Raw genomic sequence first — 22,022 nt, 5'->3', positions numbered from 1 at the left:
CTATGTTTTCCTTGAGGGTTTTATAGTGTCTGGCCTTACATTTAGGTCTTTAATCCATTTTGAGTTTATTTTTGTGTGTGGCGTTAGGGAGTGTTCTAATTTCATTCTTTTACATGTAGTTGTCCAGTTTTCCCAGCACCACTTATTGAAGAGGCTGTCTTTTCTCTACTGTATATTCTTGCCTCCTTTATCAAAGATAAGGTGACCATATGTGCGTGGATTTATCTCTGGGCTTTCTATACTGTTCCACTGATCTATATTTCTGTTTTTGTGCCAGTACCATGCTGTGTTGATTACTGTAGCTTTGTAGTATAGTCCGAAGTCTGGGAGTCTGATTCCTCCAGCTCTGTTTTTCTTTCTCAAGATTGCTTTGGCTATTCGGTGTCTTTTGTGTTTCCATACAAATTGTGAAATTTTTTGTTCTAGTTCCGTGAAAAATGCCATCGGTAGTTTGATAGGGATTGTATTGAATCTGTAGATTGCTTTAAGTAGTATAGTTATTTTCACAATGTTGATTCTTCCAATCCAAGAACATGATATATCTCTCCATCTGTTTGTATCATCTTTAATTTCTTTCATCACTGTCTTGTAGTTTTCTGCATACAGGTCTTTTGTCTCCTTAGGTAGGTTTATTCCTAGGTATTTTATTCTTTTTGTTGCAATGGTAAATGGGAATGTTTCCTTAATTTCTCTTTCAGATTTTTCATCATTAGTGTATAGGAATGCAAAAGGTTTCTGTGCTTTAATTTTGTATCCTGCTACTTTACCAGATTCATTGATTAGCCCTAGTAGTTTTCTGGTAGTATCTTTAGGATTCTCTATTTATAGTATCATGTCATCTGCAAACAGTGACAGCTTTACTTCTTCTTTTCTGATTTGCATTCCTTTTATTTCTTTTTGTTCTCAGATTGCTGTGGCTAAAACTTCCAAGACTATGTTGAATAATAGTGGTGAGAGTGGACAACCTTGTCTTATTCCTGATCTTACAGGACATGGTTTCAGTTTTTCACCATTGGGAACAATGTTGGCTGTGGGTTTGTCATACATGGCCCTTATTATGTTGAGGAAAGTTCCCTCTATGCCTGCATTCTGGAGGGTTTTTATCATAAATGGGTGTTGAATTTTGTTGAAAGCTTTTTCTGCGTCTATTGAGATGATCATGTTTTTCTCCTTCAATTAGTTAATATGGTGTATCACATTGATTGATTTGCATATATTGAAGAATCCTTGCATTCCTGGGATAAACCCCACTTGATCATGGTGTATGATGCTTTTAATGTGCTGTTGGATTCTGTTTGCTAGTATTTTGTTGAGGAATTTTGCATCGATGTTCATCAGTGATATTGGCCTATAGTTTTCTTTCTTTGTGACATCTTTGTCTGGTTTTGGTATCAGGGTGATGGTGGCCTCATAGAATGAGTTTGGGAATGTTCCTCCCTCTCCTGTATTTTCCTTTCCTTTCCATTTACTCTTAGCTTAGGAAATCAACTTTCTGCCCCCATCTTTCTTCTTCCAAGAGCCTCCTGGACCTAGTCCACTACAGATATCAGACCTGTACAGAGGTGGGGCAACTAGGCAGGGATATCTTTTTTTTAGGAAGAATTTTTTTTCCTCTCCTTTCCAGATTGCTGAAGAGAATGATTTCTTCAAGGCATTGGAAGCTAAGGGGCTATGGAATCAAGGTCCTTAAAGAAAATGGGGTCATGAGTCCCTTTATTGTGAGCTGGATATGCTCCTGAGAGGGTTTTCAGATGATCATCAAGGTGGGCAACAAAGATTGTAGTCAACAGAGCCAGGACAGGAACCAACCTAACAGTACCCTGCAAAGCATTCATGACACCTCTCTGGGCCACTTCATCCTGAAGAACAGATTAGAAGTTGCTTGTATAGGGACATGTTTGTTCACTGTTTAAGCAAGAATTTAAGAATACTGTGCAATAGAGAAGAAAAACAAATAAGGAGGTTAGACAAAACTAAGTATAGATAATTCTTGTGAGATATATTAGACACGGATAAAGTCAGCAGAATATATGTGTTCTGAATAGGAAGGGATGGAAGGACCAAGTAGACACCAAGTATTCATGACAGTTGTCGCATCCTTAGATCAGCCGCCAACTGGGGACACCAATTTTGGTCCCATATGTCCTCTGCCCTATACACTAGGAATACTTGCACCTTGGTGTCTCTGACAGAACTGGTGTATATTGGCTCTACATATCTTCTTCCCTGGTCTTTATAATCATATGAAGTGGGGAAAGCTAAAGCAGCAGAGAATGGACGTGTGAACATTGCATGACATAGGATTCAGGCTGTATGGTCCTTCCATTGGGCTCGCTCGTGCCCTCCCTCCCTCCCCCCCCCCTCCCCCTCCCTCTTTCCCTCTCTCCCCACCCCCTTGATTCTCACTGCTCTTAATCATTCAGTAAACAGTGTGATCCAAGCCATATTAGTTTGATCTGTGAGCCTTTTGGTCTGTGACATTTCATATATCCTGCCTGGTGATGCAGGTGAAGTCTACACAAGCATCAAGGTAATTTCTCATCATGACATAAAGTGATAACAGAAGGTAAAAGCAGTTGAGTGCTTTGGTTAACAGGGGGACAAGAAACTGACAGAGACACCTGTAGATGAAGCTATAAGCTGAGCTCTTTTGACTTCTAAGCAGCAAGGAAATAGACAACCCAGTGATCCAAGTTTCACCTCCCAAATACCATTAGAGGCCCAGAGACACAGGGGCACATCAACCTAAGGGACAGGGACCATCCTTTTTCTGGGGCAGAGGATCCATTCCAAGTTACTGACTCCTGCACTCTCCATGGTGCTTGAGACAGAATCTAAGAACAACAATACAAAAGTGAGTACCAGCAGGGCCCAGTGGGTAATTTAAATTAATGAAGAGGTGCATTTGGGTACCTAAATTACATTGCTTGGATGGCATTTTCTGTGGTGAATTGAAGAATGTAATTACATTAAGATGGCCACTGAAACTCAGTTCCATATGAACGCTTCCATGGGACAGGGCCCAGTGTGGCCAGACAGTTAATATTTTTAAGAGAAGCCAGAAAAATAGAATTTTATGAGAATTCTTCCAGTTAAAAACTCACTAGTTTGCCAAGATCTTAGTTTCTAAATACGATTTATCCAATAAAAGGAACTGGGACTCCTTGGAGAAGTGGCTGGTTCTAGGGCTGGGGCAGAGAAAATACATCATGAGCTTGAAGCATCTTGTAGTGTCAGAAAGGAAGTACTACATACACATACACACACACACACGTACACACACATGCACACACACACACACACAGAGTGATGGGAGAATGTCAAAGGGACGCAAGAACCAACTGAAAGAGTTCCCAATGACCAAATCTGGAAGAACTTGAGCAACTAAATAGATAATGTAGTGTTGGATTATAACCCAAAGTAGGAAGTAAATATCTCTGAGTCCGTACTGGTATAAATACAATAAATGACTGAATAAATACATAAATGGCAGAGAAGCTACAAGTTTTCTTTTCAGAAGAATTTCAAATATTACAGGTAGATATTCTCACCATCCAGGAGGTGGTACTTAATTCCTCCTCCCCATCCCTTGAGGTTGAACTGGACTTAGTGACTGGCTTCTAAAGAGTAGAGCATAGAAAGGGAAAAATATTAACTTTTCAGGGGAGAAAGCTGGCAGACCCCACCTCAACCAGATGATCAAGGTCAACATCTCCAGTGATAAGTCATGTGTATAGCATGTACCTCCTGATATGATGTGATGAGAAGAGCACATCATCTTTGTGGTATTCTTAGCCCAAACCCATAACCCGGTCTAATCAGGAGAAAACTTCAGACAAACCCAGGTTGGTAAACGTTCTATAAAATACTTGCCCAGTACTCTTCAAAACTCTCAAGGTCATGAAAAACAAGGAAAGACTGAGACAGGGGAGGCCAAGGAGACATGACATTAAATGCAATGTGGTATCCTGGATTGGAACCCAGAACAGAAAGGGACTTCAGTGGAAAAATTGGTGAAGTCTGAATATACTGTGGAATTTAGTTAATCGTAATGTGCTAGTTTTAATTTCTTATTTTTGACAAATGCACCATGGTTATGTAAGATGTTAACAGAGGGAACTGGGTGAAGGATATACAGAAACTGTCTGTACTATCTTTGCAACATTTATGTAAATCTAAACTTATTCCAAAATTGAAAAATTATTTAAAAAATCATTAGTTCAAACAAAACACATCTGCAGGTGAATGTGGCCTGGTCCTTTCTATTGGATCCTCTGATTTTGAAGGAAAATAAATGTTCCCATGACAACATTCCCCTGAATCAGAAATCACAGTAAGCTACCATCCCTTAACTCAAAGATCAACCCTGCATTCATGGCACCCAGGTTTATTATCTTTTCCCTCCTCCTAGCAAAGTCCCGATCTTCCCCCACTCCTATCTATATTCTATCTACCTATCTATCTATCTATCTATCTATATATGTATCTATCTATATATGTATCTATCTATCTATTCTTTCTTCTTCCTGGTATGCTGGTGTAAGTAGTTGGAGCTCCAGTAGCCATATTGGAAAATACGGCTTAAGACCAGAAGCCCCTGTACAGTGGAACAAAAAACGAATGTATTTTATCAAATCAAACATGTCAATTTTAAGGCACACCATTATTTTAGGAACCACAAAGAAACAAAGAAAATGCTACCAATTAAAGTGAGACACAACCTTTTCTTATCCATTGGATTTTTCGTAGATTTTTCAGTTTATACTTATTAAAAGATCTCTTTTACACTTATTTAGACAGAATTTTTTGTCGTTAATCACTCTTGTGCATACACAAAAAAAGGAAACTATGCACTAAATAAATTGTTTAAGGCACTGATAGAACTTCTCTAGATTCAAATTTCAACTCTTCTAAGATATCTGCACCCCCGTGTTTATAGCATTATTCACAATAGCCAAGGCATAGAAACAAACTGAATGTCCATTGACAGATGCATGGATAAAGAAAATGTGGTATATGTGCAATGGAAAAAAGGAAGGGAATCATGCCATTTGCAACAAGGATGGACCTTGAAGACATTATGCTAAGTGAAATAACTCAGACAGAAAAGATAAATTCTATGTGACCTCACTTATGTGTGGAATCTAAAAAAGCCATACTCATAGAAATAGAGAGTAGAATGGTGGTTACCCAGGGCTGGGGTTGGGGGAAATGGGGAGATATTTGTCAAAGGGTACAAATGTTCAGTCATAAGATAAGTTCTGGGGATCTAATCTATAGCATGGTGACTATAGTTAACAATATTGTATTATATACTTGAAAGTTGCTAAGAGAGTAAATCTTTTAAAAAATGTTTCTTTTATTGAAGTATAGTCGATTTACAATATTATATTAGTTTCAGGTGTACAACATAGTGATCGATATTTTTAGAGCTTATACTCCATTTAAAGTTATTATAAAATAATGGCTGTAGTTCCCTGTGTTGTTCAATATATCCTTGTTGCTTCTCTGTTTTATCCATAGTAGTTTGTATCTCTTCATCCCCTACCCCTATCTTGCCCCTCCCTGCTTCCCTTTCCCCACTGGTAACCACTAGTTTCTTCTCTGTATCTGTGAGTTTGTTTCTGTTTTGTTATATACATTTGTTTTATACTTTTAGATTCCACATATAAGTGATAACATACAGTATTTGTCTTTCTCTGACTTCTGTCTCTAAGCATAATGCCCTCCAAGTCCATCCATGTTGTTGCACATGCAAAATTTCATTCTTTTTTATGGCTGAGTAATATTCCATATATGTATATTTATATCTCACATCTTCTTTATCCACTGATCTGGTGATAGGCATTTGGGTCGCTTCCATATCTTGGCTATTGTCAGTAACGCTGCTATGAACATTGGGGTGCATGTATCCTTTCGAATTAGTGTTTGTGTTGTTGTCTGGATATATACCCAGGAGTGGAATTGCTGGATCATATAGTAGTTCTATTTTTAGTTTTTTGAGGAACCTGCATACTGCTTTCCATAGTGGCTGCACCAATTTACCTTCCTGCCAACAGTATATGAGGGTTCCCTTTTCTCTACCTCCTTGCCAACGTTTGCTATTTGTAGACTTTTTGATAAGAGCCATTCTGATAGATGTGAGGTGATCATTGTGGTTTTGAGATCATTATAGTTTTGATTTGCATTTCTCTAATTAGTGATGTTGAGCATCTTTTCATGTGCCTGTTAGCCATCTGTATGTCTTCTTTGGAAAAATGTCTATTCAGGTCTTCTGCCCATTTTAAAATCAGGTTTTATGTTTTTTTTTATACTGAGTTGTATGAGCTGTTTATATATTTTGGATATTAATCCGTTTTGGTCATATCATTTGCAAATATTTTCTCCCATTCAGTAGGTTGTCTTTTTGTTTTGTCGATGGTTTCAAGTAAATCTTAAATGTTCTCACCACCCCCCAAAAAGGTAATTATGTGAGGTGAAGGATGTGTTAACTAACTTCATTATGGTAATCATTTCACAATATATATGTGTATCAAGTCATCATGTTGTACACCTTAAACTTACACAATATTATATGTCAATTCTATCTCAATAGAGCTGGAATAGATAAACAAATGCTTTAAGTAAAACAAATTTCAACTCTTCTAATCAGTTTTGTACTCAGTATCTCTTAATAATATTGGTATCTCTTAATATCGTCCTCCGTACCATCAAGAGTGTTGGTGATGCAGAATTTCTTGAGTACTCTTCTAATGGCGCTAGAAGTTTGTTCCTAGCCAGTGAGACCACTCCATTGAGTCCTGATGCGCTTGCTCAGGCAATGACAGCTGTAGCCAACAGTGATTGTAAGATGTATCCCAATTTTAAAGATGTGAAAAAAAATGCACCTCTTGGAATGAGTGAAATGAAATGGAAGGAATTTCCTCAGCAGCCTGAACTGTTTTCCTCCATACTTGTTTTACATATGGGAGAGGAAAACCTTTTTTTTTTTTTCTTAAAGCCACTGCTTTTCTGATCTCAGTTACTCATAACCAAACCCAATCCAAACTGATACACGATTATTATGTCAGCCCTTACTACTTTGCTTTCTCACTGTAACGTATTCCACTCTTACATCCTTCTTGACCAAATGAATCAAGGCATACATTTCTTTACTTTTTAGGTGTCCTAATGCTTTTCTAATCACCTTCACTTCAGCTTTCCTGAAGCATATTCTCCATCAATATCCCTCTGAAGATGAACTCAGGACTGCAAAAAAAAATCTGTAATAAAAATTTTTATTTTAAAACCTGGAGCATAGTATCACTTCCAAGATTAGTGATAATGCCTTCCTCTCCTGAATACTTGATTAGATATGTCTCTTGGGCTTGTGAAAAGAAACTGGAATTGCTGGCAAATGAAAAAAAATTAAAGGAGAATTTAAAAATCAGAAATGTAGAACAAATTTCAAGAGTAGAGATGATTCAGGAGAAATTAATGGGTGCTTTGTACTGCTTGTCACACATTTCTGAGGGAAAAAAATAACTTTTCCTTTTTCTGGAAAATGAAGTACAATTTGTCAGTGACAACCATCTATTAAGAAATTTCCTTTTGTGATAGAGTGAGGATTTTTTTCCCCCAGAGGTAAATTATTCAACACAGTTAATCTGAATCTGTGTTTGAGCCTGAGATGAAGTTATCAATTTTATTATCATTTTCCCTCAGTCTGTCCTGATATTATCATTGCCTGAGACTCCAGTACCCATAGCAACAGCCACTATTTCAGACATTATTCCCCCAAGCAACAGAGCACGGCCAATGACTGACAGCCATCCAGCTGTGCATCTCAGGGTGGTATTTTCCAGGGCTGGAAGACCAAGTCACAACTCACTCCCATGTCTTGAAAGTCAGGTTATCGAGGAGTCGGGAAGGCTGTGAGTATGCAGGAAGGTGACACACCCACCAGAAGTTTGCTCACCCCTTTTGAGAGGTATACGGCAAGCAGGGGAGGGTGGGAAAATGAGGAGACTTACAGTGATGGACAAAGTCAAGATGTAAAGTACAAGGGGGCAAACTCCATTAGTCTGAATGTTTCTTACTTCTTTCCATCACTGCCCCACATGTTCAAAAGACTGTGGACCCCAAAACTGAACTAGGAAAAGGGGGATTTAGAATGTTCACTTTTGTCTTGTAGAAGAACAAGGAGAGAAATAATTGAGCTGCCCCCGTATTTAAACTTCCCTGCCAGGGATTCTTAAAGAAAAGCTGGGAAATGTGACACTACAAGTAGTGGCTTGTAATAGGCACTGGAGTGTTATAATCACAAGTCTCTTTGAGTCTTGCAGGTGAGGAAATCCTTCTTTTCCAGGTAAAATAAGAGGATGTAGCTCTAAGTAGACTTCTCTGCGTTATCCCGGGGAGTCCCTCTGAATCACACAAAAGGAAAAGATGGGATAAAAAGGGGGGCCCGGCGCCCAAGACTGGAGTCAGCTTTAGAACCCAGGTGCAGAGCCCATGACAGGCAGTGCTTTGGTATATAGATTACAGTACCCCACGCATGGCAAAAATACAGGGTTTCTCAGTCCAGATGAGGTGAATTCGCAGGCAGAACATGTGTGTTTTGCAGCCACTCCCCTCACCTTTTGTGCCTGAAGAGAAGCCACCACAGGCAAAGATGCAATCTCTGGGGATTTCCAGTCCCAAGTTCTTTCCAGGTATTCAGGGCCAACTCAGGCAGCAGTGTCGCTGCGTGTGTGAGGGAGAGAGCCTGAACAGAGGGATTCATGTGCATAGGTGGTGACTGCCTTCCTGCGAGGTGCCCTGCGACCTCTTATGCATCCGGTGGCCAATTCCGAAGACTTCTTTCCTATGAGAAGGATTCTGGCGGAGGTTTAGCAGCCATTCCCACCCTCGGCTGGAAGGCACACCTGTAATTAGAGAGACTGCAGTGATCAGGGATGTCTTTAAGAGTGTCGGGGATTTCCCTCCCTTCTGAGGCTAGTTATCTGGCTGGATTCCCAGTCTACCCACACAATCTTTCTTAACCCATTGTTAACCTGTGGGGTCACACACACACACACACACACACACACGGCATCAGAAAATCTATGTTCATGTCCACATTCCACATTGCTACTTCTTACCTGTGTGGCCTACCTTTTCCTCACTGATAACACCTATCCTTCTTACTTCTTGAGGTTCTTATATAAATAAAATACAAGAATGTAAATAAGAGGACTTGGACTTGCAAAGTGCCATTATTATTATTTTAGTTGGTCAACCCCTGGCTATGGGGAAGACAGCCCAAGGCTCATTCCCCATTATCACTGTAGCCCAGGGTGAGCTTGTCAACAACAGACTGACATGTTGGCTTCCAGGGCCCCCAGCGTGCTACTGAGAATCAACAACCATTAACATTTGCGTAATTTATTGAATTAAGATACATCAGATAATGCTGAAGATCCCCTTTTTTCTTTTTTTTTTTTTTTGGCGTTACGCGGGCCTCTCACTGTTGTGGCCTCTCCCGTTGCGGAGCACAGGCTCCGGACGCGCAGGCTCAGCGGCCATGGCTCACGGGCCCAGCCGCTCCGCGGCATGTGGGATCCTCCCGGACCGGGGCACGAAGCCGTGTCCCCTGCATCGGCAGGCGGACTCTCAACCACTGCGCCACCAGGGAAGCCCAAGATCCCCTTTCTTTTAATCCCTGCCCATTCCCTTCACTTCTTCCCCAGAGGCAACCACTGTGATGAATTCTAGACCATGTTCTTTTATATCTTTACCATATATGGGCACCCGCAGACACCACCCACCCACCCATTAGGGCCCCAGGCCACCCATCTCACCCCACCCCACACACACTGTTTATAAGGGGAAGATGGATGTTGCACTTTCCGGGGCCCCATGGAATGCCTTCTCCCTCCCTCTGTGGAGATCCTGAGCGGCATGTGGGTGGGGCATGGGTGGGTGGAGAGCCTCCTGGATACCTGTTTTAAAAAGTGAGCGATTTGCACACAGGAACCAAGGAGAGACCTTTATTTCTTTAGGAACCAAATAACTTTATTGGAAGAAGTGGCAAAACTGGAAGAAAAAAACTTAAGTGAACTTCTTCTGCAAGGGCACTATTGCCGTGTGTATGGCAGGCACGGTGACCAGGGCTCTGGTCACCCCGTGGCTCTGGGGAAGTCCAGTCCAGGCTCAGTTCTTCTTGTCGCTGTCGCCCAGGGTGAGCTTGTCAAAGAGGGACCCTGCCAGGTCGACGTCCGGGGCCCCCATCATGCTCAGGGTGGTGACATGACCCTCCAGCTCGCTGATGAACGCCACCTGCTGGCTGGAGTAGTGAGTTGCCAGGAAGCGGTGCAGGTGGGGGTCGCTCTTGTCGATGGCCAGCTGGTGCAGGTGGCGCAGGCTGCGGTTCACGAACTTCTCCAGGAACAAGGTGCACTTCATGGCCTTGAGGCCGCTCTTCCACTCGATACTGACTGGTCTCCCGATGTCTTGGAAGCGGATGCGGCTCCCGCGCTGGTTCTGCAGGCGCATCAGGCGCCGGGCCCAACCGCTGTGCTCGAGGGAGCGGCGCACGAAGAACCAGCTGAAGTGTTTCAAGGCCACGTCGTAGCGGTAGAGGTAAACGGCCGCGGCCAGGCACACTGAGGAGGCGTGGAACTCCAGGTTGAAATGGCTGTTGATGGCGGCCTCGCAGTCGGGGTGGTAGCTCTGGCGCACCTGCGAGGGCGGCGCGGGCAGCATGGCGGACGGCACGGGCAGCGTGGCGGGCGTGAAGGCCAAGGTGAAGGCGAAGCCGCGGGGCCCGCGGTAGCTGCCTCGGGGCTCTCCCCCGTGGTCGAAGAGGGCGGCCGGAAGCGCTGGGCACCCTCTCTAGGATGGGCCGGATATGGAGTCCGTTATGGGATGGGAAGGGGAGGGGACAGAGGGTGGGGGGCGAGTCCATTACTGGAAGGGGGTGACGGTGGCCGGAAGGGGGTGACGGTGGCCGGAAGGGGGCGGGGCACCATGCTCTAGGTTCCCTAGGAACCTGGGTGAGGCCGGAAACCCAGGGCACCTCTGCACTGTCTTGAGACCATTAAAAAAATAATAATAACCCTTTTGAGATATAATTCATATACTATAAAATTCACCTTTGGAAAGTGAACATTTACCTGTTTTTTTGTATATTCATGGAGTTGTGCAACCATTACCACATCTCAGAGTATTTTCATCACTCCAAAATGAACTTCTCTGCCCATTAGCACTCACTCCCCATCCTGCCTCCCCCCAGGTTTGGCCACCACTAATCAACTTTCTATCTCTGTAGATTTGCCTGTTCTGGACTTTTCAAATAAATGCAATCATATAGTATGTGGCCTTTTGTATCTGCCTTCTTTTACTTAGCATAATGTTTTAAATCTTTTATCCTTTTTATTGCTAAATTGTATTCCATTATGTGGATATATCACATTTTATTTATCCTTTCATCAGTTGATGGACATTTGAGTTGTTTCCATTCTGTGGCGATTATGAATAATGTTGCTATGAACCTTCTTGTACAGGTTTTTGTGTATACATGTTTTTGATTATCTTGGGAATATACATAGGCATGGAATTGCTGGGTTATATGGTAGCTCTGTGTTTAATATTTTGAGGAACTCCCAGAATGTTTTCCAAAGCACCATTTTTACATTCCCACCAGCAAGATGTGAAGGTTCTAACACTGTTATTGTCTGTCTGTTTTAAAATTTTAATCCTCTTAGTGGATAGTAAGTGGTTGTGGTTTTGATTTGCGTTTCCCTAATGACTAATGATGTTTAGCACCTTTGTATGTAGTTATTGGCCATTTGCATGCCTTCTTTAGAGGAGTGTCTACTCGAATCTCTTGCCCATTGAAAAATAGAATCGTTTGTCTTTTTATTGTCGTGTTGTAAGAGTTCTGCATCTGTTCTGGATATAAGTCCCTTATCAGATACATGATTCACAGATACTTTCTTCCATTCTGTGGGTTGTCTTTTCACTTTCTTAATGGTGATTCCTTTGAAGCACAAAAGTTCTTAATTATGATGAAGTACAATTTATCTATTTTTCTTTTGTCACTTGTGCTTTTGGTGTCATATCAAGAAACCATTGCCTAATTTAAGGTCACAAAGATTTACACCTAGGTTTTCTTTTAAGAATTTTATAGTTTTAGCTCTTAGATTTAGGTACATTTAGATCTCTGATCCATTTTGAATTAATTTTTGTATATGATGTGAGGTAGGGAATCTAACTTCATTCTATTGTGTGAGGGTCTTCAGTTATCCAGTACCATTTGCTGAGAAGACTATTCTTTCCCCATTGGATGGTCTTGGCATACTTGTTGAAAATCAATTGGTCGTAAATATATGGGCCTATTTCTGGACTCCCAGTTCGATTCTGTAAATCTATATATCTAAACTTACGATAGTACAACACTGCCTTGACTACTGTAGCTTTGTAATAAGTTTTGAAATAGGAAAGTATGAGTCATCCAACTTTATTCTTCTTTTTCAAGATTGTTTTGGCTGTTCTGGGTCCCTTGTATTTCCATATGAATTTTAGGATAAGCTTGACAGTTTTTTTCCCCAAAAAGCTTGCTGGGATATTGATAGGGATTGTGTTGAATCTGTAGATAATTTGGGGGAGTATTGATATCTTAACAATATTAAGTCTTCTGATCCATAAACGTGGGATATCTTTCCATTTATTTAGGTCTGGGACCTTTTAAAATATAGATTCTAATTTAGACTGAAGCTAAAATTTGAATTTCTTTTTTTTTTAATTAATTAATATTTTGTTCTTGGCTGCATTGGGTCTTCATTGCTGCGCGTGGGCTTTCTCTAGTTGTGGTGAGCGAGGGCTACTCTTCATTGCAGTGTGCGGGCTTCTCATTGCAGTGGCTCCTCTTGTTAGGGAGCACAGGCTCTAGGCATGTGGGCTTCAGTAGTTGTGGCACGTGGGCTCTAGAGCACAGGCTCAGTAGTTGTGCACACGGGCTTAGTTGCTCCGCGGCATGTGGGATCTTCCTGGACCAGGGCCCAAACCCGTGTCTCCTGCATTGGCAGGCGGATTCTTAACCACCGCCACCAGGGAAGTCCCAAAATTTGAATTTCTAAACCAGCGTTTTAGGTGATGCCAGACCACACTCTTAATAACAATGCTCTAAAAGGGAGGAAGCTGCCATGTTTTGTTGTCTTAGTCTGTTCAGGCTGCTGTAACAAAGTACCTGGAGGCTGGAAGTTCAAGGTCAGGATGCCGGTGTGGTCGGGTTCTTCGAGGGAGCTCTCCAGGGTCTCTTTTATAAGGGTACTAATTCCATTTATGAGGGCCCCAGTCTCACGATGTACTCACCTCCCTCCCAAAGGCCCCACCACCTAATACCGTCACACTGGGGGGTTAGGATTTCAACGTACAGATTTTGGGTGGGGAACACAAACATTCAGTCTATAGCACTTATTGAGGTTTGGATTTGAAGACACATATATTGGTCTCCACAAGCAGAAATGCCCGTTCCCACTCACAGACAGTGCTTCCAGTAGTTATGTTAGATGTGGGTTCCTATGGGAAAGGGGAGAGGCCTTTCTCCTATCAGGAAAAATTGTGAAAGATTTTAAAATTGGCAAAGAAAAGGTTTACTGGGTGTCCTTTTTAGAGTACCCTTCGTGATTATTTCCACCTTTCATTGATTTTGAGCTATTTTATAACGAAATTTTAGAAAACTAATAATAATGCAAATGATTCTTGTCCACAGAAATGCAAATGAATTGTGTCTGGTGGAATGCGACTTATTTGGGACTAGTTTTGCAGCTGTTTGTGCATTCATCCCAACGTTACTTATCGCCTGCCTCTATATGTATGGCTCTCTGAGTTTTCCTTTGAATGATGTGTAACATCTTACTGGTTTCCTCATTAATTAATGAGTTAAATAAAATCTTTGACATGTTTTTATTTTATATTTACATGAGAGCCATGATTTTATTTTATTTTTTAAAAATGTTAAAACATTTCTCATTCTCACCCCCACCCCCACTAAGAACACAGTCGAAGCTCGCAGGAGTTGGCTTAGTACATTAACTGCTTTTATGGGCTGCTCATCAGATATACGATTCCAGAAGAGATGGGGATCTAAAGGCATAGAATTCCTGACGGGGATGTAGACTGGAAGGATAGCATCTCTGAGGAGAAGGAGGCAGGGGGGACTCTGGGGAAGCAGGGGACCAATGCAAACCAGGGGAGGAAGGAGGCATTTAGAGAGTAAGCCACAGGAGGGACCTCATAAGCAGGACACTGTACACTGTGGGGTGAGGCTGGCTCAGTGCGTGCTAGGGCTGGCAGGGAAGTAGCCGTGGCCAGTAAAGGCCCATGGAGAACCAGAAGCAGCTGAGAACCAGGGCATTGGTGAGAGCTTCCAGGCATGGAAAGCAGTCAGCAGAGATTTGAGGAGTGGACGGTTGACTGACTCGCATGGGATTCTCACAGGCTGAGAGGCACGATCTGGGTAAAATTAACCCTGGAATGAGGTAGAAACATGAACCTTTGGAGCCAGGAGAAAGGCTTTCTTCATCAGCACTTTTGTGCTGAGTCATACTCCTGAAAGGGGTGTTGGGACCCCCAGATACTGAGGGTGTGAAGTATTCAGGACTGGGCCATGGGCTCCACCTTCCAGGGAAGGCTCTTCCAGTTGGTGATCAGAGACAGGGAAGTTCTAATGCATCCGGGTCGGCTCCACTAAAGGGCATCTTTTTAGCACAAAGGCCATAAGAGAGTTTTGTGGTGGCTCCTATCTGGTTGGGTGCCAATGAGACATGTCCGACACCCACATCCTTCCAGTCTCCACTTCCTCACCGTTCCGCCTTGGGGGAAAGAAAGGAGAATCGCTATGTTGGGCAAAGGAAAGTCCTCTAAATTTAAACATGCCCGTTGTATATACTGGTGTGTGTAAGTTGATGACTGATACTAATTCAGCTAAATATGACTTTTCTCTAAGGTTGTAACCTTTCGGTTTTCATCATTGTGCTGGATGTTCTCCACTTGCCTCTCCAGGACTATTCTCTGTCCTTCTCCATCTTACTCTGATTCCTGGGAGCGTGGCTTGTGTGGACTGCATCCATGGGCCCCTCTGCCCTCTGGCTTCTGATTGGGTTCAGCCAATGGGACGCACTGGCAGGAGATGGGAGGGCAAGAGGAGAGTGAGGTTGGGATGTTTATTCTCTTGGCTTCCTCTCTTCAGGGCAAATAATTAAGAGGCAAATCTATTACTCTTTTACATCCCTTGCTCCCTGGATCAAGTAGGACCATTCTCAGAATGGGCCTTTTGCGAACACTGCTCACTTCAGAGGCGTCTATTCCAAAAAACAAGTGTTCTCTGTCTCAAGTTTAATGCACAGCCTAAGAAACTCATGAGGACCCAGAAACCAGTATGCAGCTGGACGTTCCTTCCAGCCAGAGAATAAATGGAGCTGATAGAAAAAATAGTGTCTCATCTAGGACAGTCTCAGGCAATAAAATAATGGTCCAGGTGGAGCTGCCACCCAAGCTTCTGGCTCCAGTGTTCTAGCTTGTGGATTTCTCTGGCCTCTGGCTCCCTTCTTAGGTGATTGGTCCTTTGGTTATCGCTCATGTAATTAGATGAGGAACAGGGAAGAGGAAGCAGGAGAGTCATATTCTACTTGTTAGTAGCCATGTTAAAAAGTCTGGTTGGGGAAGATGTTGACTTAATAAGGTTTGAGAACTATCTGTTTATTTCAAATAACCTTTGTCTTCCCTTGCTCACCTTCTGTTGCCACTGATTAGAGCTATTGCAGAATGTTCTGCACAGCAATGCATAAGTGAGTCCAATCAATGTACACAAGGGGTATAGATGCTGACTGTTTAATTAGATACCTCGTAGTCACTTGCTCCTAGGCAGGAAGGCATACCTCTCTATTGCAGATGGCCAAAAGTAGATTTTAAAAGTTTTCTTTGCTTGCTGTCTTTTCTAAATAGAGGATGAATAATTTTTATTATGTGATATTGCAATTCCTTCATAGAGAACACTAGGTATAATAGAATAGGGTAAGCTATGCTGCAGTAACAAATAAAACTGAAATTTCTCAATGGCTGAAGACAATATTTATTTCTTGGCCACATCGCAGTCTGAGACAGGTGAAGTGACTCTCCTTCATGGCTCTCCAAGGATGGTTAACTTACAGATGCAGGCTAAGTTCCATCCTGCAGTTCTCTCATCTCAGAATTCTTTACTTCCAGCTACACAGAAGGGAAACAGGATGCATGGAGACCTCCCACGAGCTCTTTCTTGCCTTGGACCAGAAGTCAAATTCACTTCAGCCCAAACCAACTTCAAAAGAGGCTGGGAAAACGTGATATTTAGTGAGCAATCTAATCTATGCTGTGCCTGTTTTATCTATTTCTCCTAGTTATATTTTAAAATTATTTAGAACTCACATTTTTGACCACTGTTATTTACTTTCTCACTTATTAGAGTGTGGTTATAGCAAGGATCCTATTGAAAAAAATGTACAATTGTGTGTGTGTGCGTTTGTGTGTGTAAGCATGCTAAGTAATGCAACTTGTGTGGTCCCATCTCCACATCATTGCTTCTAGTATTCCACCATGGTCATATTTCTTTCCCACCCCAGTCCTAGCTTGACGTTCAGATTCAAATCCAACCCCATCTCTTACCTAAAACCTCTTCTCTATGAAGTGAACACAGCCTCCTCGAAGATCTATAGGGATTAGTGCCCACACAATTAGCTTGGAAATCAATCGTGGATTCTCCAGTGATGGCTTGTTTGTTATTGCCTCGAACTATTAATCATCTCCTTTTCTGTTATGTCCCTTTGGTGCAATGTTGTCCCCGACTCATAAGCTTCTGGAGGGCAAAGACCCTTTCTTCGACTCCACAACACCCAACAAGACAGAATAGCACAGAATAGGAGCTCAGAAACGATGGGCTGATTTGATCGGATGTAATTGGATTGATAGAGTCAGCAAACACATTTTGAAGTATCTGAAAATGAGTACCATGTTCTAGGAGCTGTGCTAAGAGCTGTGGGTAAAGAGATGATTAAAACACAGTGCTTATCATCAGGAGGCGTTTAGAATGGCCAGGAGAGTCTTGAATACACGCCAGCAGGGTGTGGTAACTAGTCTGCAAAGACGGCCCCAACAATTCCTCCCCTCCCTGTTGGAGCACGCTGCTCCTCATTTAAAGAGTTGGCACTTATTTTTCCCATCCGGTGACTGCCTTGACCAATGTGATGGAAGTGGCATTCTGGGACTTCAAAGAGGACGGGCAGACTTTTCTTCCTTTCATTTGGAAGTTTTGCTCTTGGGACACTCCCTTCCCTCTGAATTTAGCCAGCATGCTGTGAGAAAATCGAACCACATGAAGGAGGGGAAGAGAGGCTGAGTTCCCAGACAACAGCCAACACCAAGTGCAAGGCCACATGAGTGAGCCATTTTATTTTATTTTTAATTTTTATTTTATATTGGAATATAGTAGAGTTACGATGTTGTATTAGTTTCAGGTCATGTGAGTGAGCCGTTTATTTTATTTTTTAATTTTTTATTTATTTATTTTTAAAATTTATTTATTTATGGCTGTGTTGGGTCTTCGTTTCTGTGCGAGGGCTTTCTCCAGTTCCGGCGAGCGGGGGCCACTCTTCATCGAGGTGCGCGGGCCTCTCACTATTGCGGCCTCTCTTGTTGCGGAGCACAGGCTCCAGACGCGCAGGCGCAGTAGTTGTGGCTCACGGGCCCAGTTGCTCCGCGGCATGTGGGATCCTCCCAGACCAGGGCTCGAACCCGTGTCCCCTGCACTGGCAGGCAGATTCTCAACCACTGCGCCACCAGGGAAGCCCAAGTGAGCCGTTTTAAATATTCTAGATGATCGCAGCCTAGCTGACATCACAAAGAACAGAATAACTATTGAGCTGAGCCAGTTCACACTGAGAATTATGAACCATAAGAAAATGGTGGTTGTTTTAATCTACTATGTTTTGCAGGGGGAGGGAGTTGATTTGCAGCAAAAGGTAACTGAAACACAGGGTCAGAAAGTTTTACCAGAACAGTGGGTCCACAGAGGAAGGAAAAGCATGAAGGAAGCTGAGGAGTGCCCTCAGAGAGTTGACATTCGAGCTGATGAGTAGAAATTCCCCAGGTAGGACTTGAAGGGAAGGGCTTTCCAGTTAGTGACCCCACAGGAGGAAAAGCATGGAGGTGTGAAAGTATGTGACATGTACAGACAACTCCTAGCAGTTTGTGATGGATGATGTGGGAATGCAAGGGGGAGAGCCACAAGTATTTTGAGAGAAATCTGGAAATCCAGGAGCCCGGCTCTGGGATTTATTCTCTACCTAATGGGATACTTGAGACTTTTCAAAACAGAGGACTGTCAAAATCAGATTTTTGTCTTAGACAGGTTTCTCTGGCACGAGTGAGAGGTAGATTGCGGGAGGGCATGAGATTGCAGAGAAGGAGAACAAACAGCTGGGAAACTTCTGGGCAGAGGAGGGCAGTGGCAAGGGAAATAGACAGGAAGGATGGGGGGCAAATGTCATCGAGGTGGAAGAGCACTAGAATTTGAAGATGGATGTGGGTAATGAGGGAAAGAGAGGAGTCTAGGACTCCCGGATTTCACGCTTTGATTCACCATTCTCAAGCCTGGCCATGCAGGAGGCCAAGCAGATAGGGGAGAAAGGTGATGACCTGTGTTTTAATTGAGCCCTGGGAGTTCTGGGACATCAGGAGAAGAGGCCCTGTCAGACAGTGACTACTGGCTTCAGAGCTCAGGGGAAAGGGCTCAATTAACATGATAGTTTTGATAAAAAGCGTTCAGCTCTTTAGTAGGTATTTCTTCTGTTGTAAAGTAGTGATAGTTTAGGGAAGAGTGTGTCTGAAAGACGGCGTGTGAGTAGGCAGAACCCCAGAGAGATGATGTAACCAGGAAGAGAAGTGTTAGGACTCATTTTTCCATTAGCAATGATGGGTTGTGGAGAGCTATAGACATGCTTATCCAGGCTCCTTTGGGGCTAATTTGACAGAATTTGTCTTGAGACCACAATTGTGGGTGTAGTTTGTGGCTGTGAAGGGGTTTTCTCTGTGTGAAACTCACTGACCCACCCGGGCTTCAGCTCACTCTCCAAGCACCTGGCGAACTCCCAGCATAAGGCCGCGTGATATGCCAATCACCCTAATTACATGAGATAGCTAAAGGTTTGCAGCAAGGGGAAAGTACTTTGATTTTCTAGAGAAAGTCTGAGAGCTCATCACGGTTCTCTGATTCCAAAGAATCCAACTTTAGACCACAAGGTACTTAACTAGGTGATTATTTTGAAAACGGAATACTTCTAGGCAGGTATCTAAAGCACTGAGATAAGGAGTATGACGGGCTTCGTGGGTTATGTTGACAGAGCTGCTTATGCCCATTACCATGTACATGGAGAGCTTGATTTGACCCCAGCAGGTAATGTGTGGCAGATGTGCATGCTTGTTATAAATGAAATTTAACTACTTTTAACGGGCCCTGAGAAGAGCAGAGTAGGCATTTGATCTGAATCTTGACCGGCCTATTTACCCTCTTACTTTCTATTTATGTACAATCACCCTACCCTGGGACAATTGTGTTGTTAGCTTGCTTTTTTTTTTTTTTTTTTTTTTTTTTGCGGTACTCGGGCCTCTCACTGTTGTGGCCTCTCCCGTTGCGGAGCACAGGCCTCCGGACGCGCAGGCTCAGCGGCCATGGCTCACGGGCCCAGCCGCTCCGCGGCATGTGGGATCCTCCCGGACCGGGGCACGAACCCGTGTCCCCTGCATGGGCAGGCGAACTCTCAACCACTGCACCACCAGGGAAGCCCCAGTTTTTTTGATTCTGGCCATGCCTATCCCATACAGGAATATCTGTAAGTTCACTTAATTTGATTACTTAATGTGATTTTATTTTCCTAAATGTCATGGCTTCCCTATGAATAAAAACAGAAGTGATTTCAGAGGTGGAGTCTCCAGGTCCCAGAAAGCTCAGTCCCAATCCCAGAGTCTTATCTACGCTCCTCTTTCCAGTCCAGTGCAGGGATGTTTTATCAGTCAGAAAAGGCTACTGAGTGCTTCAGTAACAGATTAGCCCCTCCCCCAAATCTCAGTGTCTTGGCACAATGAGAACTTAATTCTTCCTCCGGGCCAGTGAGGCTAGTGACTGCCCAGGGCACAAAATGTAAGGAGGCTCCTACTCTCAGGGTCAGAAAGCACAGGGTCTTGCTTATACTAGCCGTCCGCCATGCATCGACAGAAGGCCCTGTTCATTATTGCCTCACCAGAATGAGATTGACAGAGGCCTCGTCTCAACACATACTTCTATGACCACTGGAGCAGTGGGACAAAAACATGGCAAATCGCACACTGGCTCTTAAAGCTTCTACCAGGAAGTGACATGTGTCACTTCGCTTACATTTCATTGGCCAAAGAAAATCACCTGCCCTGACTTCGAAGAGGACAGAGAAATGCCACCTCACCATGTACCTGGAAAATAGAGAGCTGGAAGTATTAGGGGCACACTCTGAATGATTTCTGTAGTTACATTTCCTAAGTTCTCTAGCACAGAGGTCACCAGCACACTGAGCCCGCAGCCGCTGTGCCCGTATCTCTCACAACTTGCAACCTGGAAGTAGAGTGCATTCTGGGGATGGGTAGCTGGTGGACCGTGACTGCTTATGTGTGCACGGGGAGGCCCGTTAGGCTGCTGGGCTGTGCTCCGTAGCATCATCTGCTCAGCCGAGGAAGGCTTTTGTAACGTGCTAGGACAGCCCCATCCCTGAAGCGAGGCTCTTCTCTTCCCAGTGTGCCGCGTGCAGCGGCTCTGGTTACTAACGCCTGTCAAATCTCGGCTGTAGAAAGAGCACTGCTCCTCGTTCTCCAGCTCTTAATTTCTTTCAGGCTATCTCTTTTCCATTACTTATTATGCAACTCCAGGAAGCTTTGGGATATATTCTGCAAAGGAGATGTTAATCTAAATAGAGTTGTTCTTTGTCACTTGGGGGAAGTAAAGAGAATCAGTCAACGGGCATTATTTATTATTAGCTGGGGGCTCCAGAAATAACTGGACAAAAATGACAAACTATAAAATAAGGAGGAAAGACCAAAGCACTGGGCTCTTGCCTTTGATTTTTTGTTATGTTTTCCTCTTCTTTAAATGTAAATTAAAGGATAGTTGTAAAATTTAAAAAAAAATCTTGTTTTGTAGTAAACCCTTTCCTAGGAAGTTTGGATTTTTTTTCACACTTAATCAGTTTTCATCAAATACTTCTGATTCTCAGCTTTGGCACACTCATTTTATAGATGAGGACTTAAGAACCCTGGCTCGTTCAGAGACTTGGTTAAAGTCATGAGGTAAATGACTGTAGTTTGAGATCACAGTCTTCTGGTGTTTCCACCTTAGCCTTTAGCTTTTCCTGTGGTAATAAACCTATGGGTTTAATTTCAGCGTGAATTTGAATTTGTTTTTTGGTATTATAGGTAATATTCTGAAGCTGAGATTTCAGTCAGGTTCCATCTGGGTATTTATCAATTATGCGTCATTTATTGGGTTGAACATTTGTGTCGATATTTGGGGGAGAAAAGGGAGTGAAAGACGGAAGGTATCTCAGTTCTACTGAATATGGTATATGATATGAACTTTCCATAAAGCCCTTTGTTTTTTGGAATGTCAGGTCCATGCTGGCCAAGAGTGAGCAGCAGTTGAGCGTGGCTGCCGATCTGGACCCACATCCATGTTGAATGGGAAGGGTTTAGGCTGACATTTTACTTCATTTCCAACTTCCTGGCTCCCTGGATTTTGAAGGGAGTGATTCAGGGTATCATCAGGGAGATATCATTTTAGCTTTAGACGGGCTAAAACACAATGCCAAGTTTTGGGGAGCGTGTGGTAAGGATATAGAGTGGTATTACCACTTTGGAAAACAGTATGGTAGTTTCTTACGAAGTTAAATGTGCACCTATTCTGTGACCCAGAAATTCTACTCATTACGTAGGATGTGAAATAGAAC

At 43.0% G+C, this 22,022-nt stretch overlaps 1 protein-coding gene and 1 long non-coding RNA gene across 2 annotated transcripts in view; one reads left to right on the top strand and one right to left on the bottom strand.

Moving 5' to 3' along the window:
- Positions 1–22,022, top strand: part of LOC141277634 (uncharacterized) — a 204,620-nt gene that overhangs the window by 114,968 nt on the left and 67,630 nt on the right. The window lies entirely within an intron of this gene.
- Positions 10,086–10,822, bottom strand: LOC101338323 (ferritin heavy chain-like). Its single transcript, XM_033849322.2, has one exon. The coding sequence runs from the start codon at positions 10,723–10,725 to the stop codon at positions 10,174–10,176; it is 552 nt and encodes a 183-aa protein (XP_033705213.2). The 5' UTR covers positions 10,726–10,822; the 3' UTR covers positions 10,086–10,173.

The sequence above is a fragment of the Tursiops truncatus genome, chromosome X (assembly GCF_011762595.2).
Source record: "Tursiops truncatus isolate mTurTru1 chromosome X, mTurTru1.mat.Y, whole genome shotgun sequence".
Taxonomy (NCBI): Eukaryota; Metazoa; Chordata; class Mammalia; order Artiodactyla; family Delphinidae; genus Tursiops; species Tursiops truncatus.
The sequence above is the reverse complement of the archived record's forward strand: the minus strand, read 5'-3'. Positions and strand labels throughout refer to the sequence as shown.

What these genes read in the sequence shown, in the direction of transcription:
- LOC101338323 (XM_033849322.2), bottom strand. Translation starts at nt 10,725, where the DNA reads ATGCTGCCCGCGCCGCCCTCGCAGGTGCGCCAGAGCTACCACCCCGAC.